General features: G+C 38.6%; 1 protein-coding gene across 2 annotated transcripts in view; it reads left to right on the forward strand.

Annotated features, from left to right (window-relative positions):
• The window catches only part of gria3 (glutamate ionotropic receptor AMPA type subunit 3), a 93,125-nt gene extending 90,115 nt beyond the window's left edge, over window positions 1-3,010 (forward strand). Inside the window, exons 16-17 of one of the 2 annotated variants that reach the window (XM_005806625.2) lie at window positions 91-339; window positions 1,576-3,010. In XM_005806625.2, coding sequence (XP_005806682.1) covers window positions 91-336 — 246 coding nt within the window. In that variant the 3' untranslated portion in view covers window positions 337-339; window positions 1,576-3,010. Of the gene's footprint in view, window positions 1-90; window positions 340-1,575 lie in introns of those variants that run through there. The other variant, XM_005806626.2, reaches the window with a different exon arrangement.
• The last annotated feature ends 1,406 nt before the right edge of the window (window positions 3,011-4,416 follow it).

The following is a 4,416-nucleotide window of genomic DNA, read 5'->3' on the forward strand; positions in this document are numbered from 1 at the left end:
TGCTAGAGATAGAGTAGCAGTGTTCATGTAGGTTTTGTGCCTCTCAGTGTCTGTTTAAAACCCCTTAATGGTGGTCTGTACCTCCCCCAGGACAAGACAAGTGCATTGAGCCTGAGCAACGTGGCAGGCGTCTTCTATATTTTGGTCGGGGGGCTCGGCTTGGCTATGACCGTTGCTTTGATAGAGTTCTGCTATAAGTCACGGCAGGAAACAAAAAAACTCAAGCTGGCGAAGAATGCCCAAAACTTTAAGCCAGCCCCTCCAGCAAACGCCCAGAATTTTGCCACATACCGTGAAGGCTACAACGTCTACGGGACGGAGAGTGTGAAAATCTAACGGGTAGGTCTTCTGTCGTTTCTCACATTCACTAACACCGGTGGGTTTCTTTGCGATAGATCAGGGGTCTGAAACCTGCAACTCTGGAGAATTTTTTCCAGAAACACTTTCAAACTTTTTACAGGCTCGAACAGATTTGGTTTTTCTTCCAAAGAGAGTCCTGTATCAAGGTTCATTTATCTTCCCATTCATTACGACCAGATGAAAAGCGCCCTCGCAGCATGATGTTGTGTTCCTCTGCTGTATTTTGCTATGGGGACTGGTAATGTTAAGGGTTTCAGGGTTTGCATTAAATTTATCATTTTTAAAATTCCACATTTATCCTGACTTTACACAGTTTTCCTAATATTTAAGAAGAAAACATTTATCTAGCATGCATTGCCACAAACGTAGATTAGCCCCTTTTTGCTAGAAAAATCTGAACATTAAACACAGATTCCTTTGCTCTCAGTGCCTGTGGGTCCTTAATTTTATTAGTAAAAATAGAATATAACAGAATTATCTTTGTTTGTCCTTCTTGTCTCTGTACGGTGTCCACTCGAGGACACCGTACAGAGACAAGAATCATTATAATCATTATAATTATTTATTTGTTACGCGGTGATGAAAGGAGGAAACATCTGCTTGTGGCTGGTGATGAAGCCGCATGACAAGCAAATGGAAGCACATTAATAACAATATAAGCAAAGTAGACTGTATAATATACTGAAATACACAACGGAAGAAAAACTACACAGTTGTGCAGATGATGACAGAAATAGAACAAAGTACAAAAACTACAAATTGTGCATTTTGAATATTTGTTATATTTGTTCGTGGAAATATGGAAAATGGTGCAACGAAAAGCATGAGTGTAAACAGCTTGTTGTGTTTGGTAGTAGTGCTGACTCTAAGAGTTATCTCTACATCAGCTCTGCAGTGACGTTACTCTGTCATGCACATTTTGAGAAGTTCTAATGTCATTTAATGAAGTGTGGGCATTTGTTCTTCTTCTCTTGCCTCTAAACATCTCCAGTTTAAAATCCTGATATAAAACAATATCTAGGTCAGAACTTACCTGTTTTGTCTGCTGGTAATATAAATACCAAATTGGTCATTTTTAATTAGAAGATTTCAACATTGTAGGTTATTTTCCTTCATTTGTCTCCTCTCAACTAAATTGTAAAGATCATCCCACCAAATTCGAGCAACTGGGAATTTGAGGCTCTGAAATGATCCACGTGGTTTTCTGTTTTGCAGGTGATTCTTAAACCCCACTGGTGCATAAAGGATAGAAAGAGCCACTCCGACACGTGACACGTGACCCCGTTAACCCTCCGCCCCTCGAAGGTGGGCATCCTGGAAGTGATGCCTTCCTCGTCATCAGCTTGGACTCAAGCCAATAAGTCAACAAGTGCTCATTTGGGGTTATGAACTGTCACACTAACAGAGGGCAATCACACACATCTGGACTTCTGTTTGCGGGAACATGGGAATTGCCTCTTGTAGTGCCTTAAGGAGCATTTTGGCGTCATGGCAATGCAGAACAAATTAAATTCACTTGATAAACACAGAACAAAAAAACAGAAATCCATGGAAACGGCGGCGGTTGGATAAGAAACGGCTTCATGTAGATGGACTGATGTAATTACTGTTTTATATTTTGAAGACGACACAAAAAAAAAGCCATGGTTTGCAATGAAATCCCTGAGGTACTTAAGTAATTTAAATCCTTTAAAGAGATATTTTTGTGGTGAAACCTTAAGTTGGATAAATGTTATGTTTAGTGAGGTAAAGTCCTTTTCTTGTGTTATTATTATAAGGATATTTCCAGTGTCAGAACATTTAGGACAAGCATCAGTAACAATAATAAGGTTAAGGATCAGTTGAACTGGCAGCATTTTCTATCAGTTTTTTTTTTTTTTACTCCAATTTCAACACGTCATGCTTGTGTACATCTGAAACAGCCGGGATGGTGTTTGTTTCATAGCCTGCCGGACATTCAACCTACTCTGTAGTTACTTGGATGCTTGTTTTAAATCAAGTACGTCATTTGTTTAAAACTGCCACTTTTGGAAGAAAAGAAAAAAGACATTTCTACTGAAGAGGCCGGCTTGTTTTCACTTAGCAGCGCATTACTGAGCTCGAAACAATTCCCAACTCTCTAGATGAAAAGAAAAAAAGACCCCGTTTTATGTAACAGAGCATTAAAGACGGTTTCAAAAGAGCCCATGGTTTACACTTTGTACACATTTCAGCACTGCTCTCACGTAAGTGCGGTTTCATCCAACAGTTTTGGTAAACGGCAGTGTGCCGTAGCTTCTTTTGGTTGTGATGAGCTTTCTGTGCGACGAATCAAACATTTGTACGACTAAACTCTCTGAAGTCCGTAGGGAGAGGCTGACATTCGAAACCATTTGCGCCTACACTTGTTTGATAGCTCTTTCTCATCCTTTTCATAAAGTGCATGTGAATTTGGTGGTAGTTTAATCAAATAGCAACTCCAGACGGACCCCGGTTTAGTCGGCTCTAAAATGACTTTTATTCCTGTTTGATTTTAGGGGGCTTTTTTGGGGTTAATTTATTGATACCTCAACTATGAGAGTTGCATGTATGGACACAACAAACCTCTGTGTAGAGGTCCTGTACAAAGGATTTTATTACATTTCCTTAATAAAAGAAGATTTATATTCAGCTTTGGGATTTTTCTTCTACTGCTTTTCTAAAACTACAAATCTTGACGTGTTTTAAAAGGTGCATATTATTGTGGTCAAGAAATTGCTCTAAACAAAAGAAACTCATCTGCTGGGACTACTTATTAAATTTGGGCTTTTGATGGTTTATTTGAAGATTTTGGTGCTGTACTTGTGGATTATTTTCCAATTTGCACAAAGTCAAAAACTTTCATCAAACTTCAAGCATAAAAATTCAGCCAAACTAATGACTGGTTGAACGTTCCTAAACAAACTACACCCCAAACACGTTTCTTACAGACATATCAACAAGGTTCCTGGATTATTTTTGGCTCATTTAAAGTGTTTTAATTATCTGGCATCGACCCAACAGTGCGTTTAGTTAACACTCTAAACGCTTTAGATGACTCAATAATGAGTTTAAATGCATGTTTGGCATCAAACATCCAATTATATTCAAACTTTATCCGTCCCAAATTGTTGCCCTCAGGTGAAGGAGCCTGGGTGTGAAAATAAAACCTCAGAGGCTCATGTTTCTTAGGAAGTGGAAACTGCAGCAACACCAGTGTGACTACAAAGCGAATCCAGCTGTAGATCAATGTGGACCAAGACAGAAGTGTCCTGATTGAGCCACAATCTGGTCACAACGACAAGAAATTATATTGGACAAATAAAAGTGAAGCTTTGAGACGGGATCAGTCAGACATGGTAGTGGCAGAATCACAATGAGGGTCCAACAGTGGGAAGCAACAATGAACCATTTCCAGCTAGTTAAATCTTTTATACCCTTGTTGTTGCATAAGGATCCAAACAAATCTGCAACAAACAGGGTTTTATTAAGCTTTCAGAGCGTCTCCAACTCATAGCTTGTTCAAAGAAAGAAAAAGCAGAAAAAACGTAACTATTTATGTTTAAAAGCCAGTTCAGCAGCAGGAAACAAACCAGTTAAAAGGAAATCTACAAGAATTTTGCCTGATGCTTGTTGAAAACTGCAAAAGGTGTGTGGCACCGATACAAGTCGCTATTGAACAAATATTAGTGGTGTTGAACGTGCAGCGTATAGAAAATGTTTTGGATTTATTTCCGATTAAAAATTCTTTAAGGCAAGACAAGTAACCCACAGAAACCCCATAAAAACTTAAAACTATGGTAAAAGGAAAACATGAACTAAACCGAAACGTGAAGAACTATTTTCTCTTATTTATACAGTTCAATCTTACTTTTAGAAAAGAAAGGTTTAATTTCACTACTCCAAAAGTAACAGAAAGACCCGACTACTGTTGGGCTTCTACAATTAATTAATCAAAGGTAAACAGAGCTTGTCTGGCCGAACATTCATGCTGATTATCAAAAGTCTCTAATCTACAGCTTCCAGTCTTGCAGAGAATAAAAAAGGACAGACACAGAG

This window comes from Xiphophorus maculatus, chromosome 11 (assembly GCF_002775205.1).
Source record: "Xiphophorus maculatus strain JP 163 A chromosome 11, X_maculatus-5.0-male, whole genome shotgun sequence".
NCBI lineage: Eukaryota > Metazoa > Chordata > Actinopteri > Cyprinodontiformes > Poeciliidae > Xiphophorus > Xiphophorus maculatus.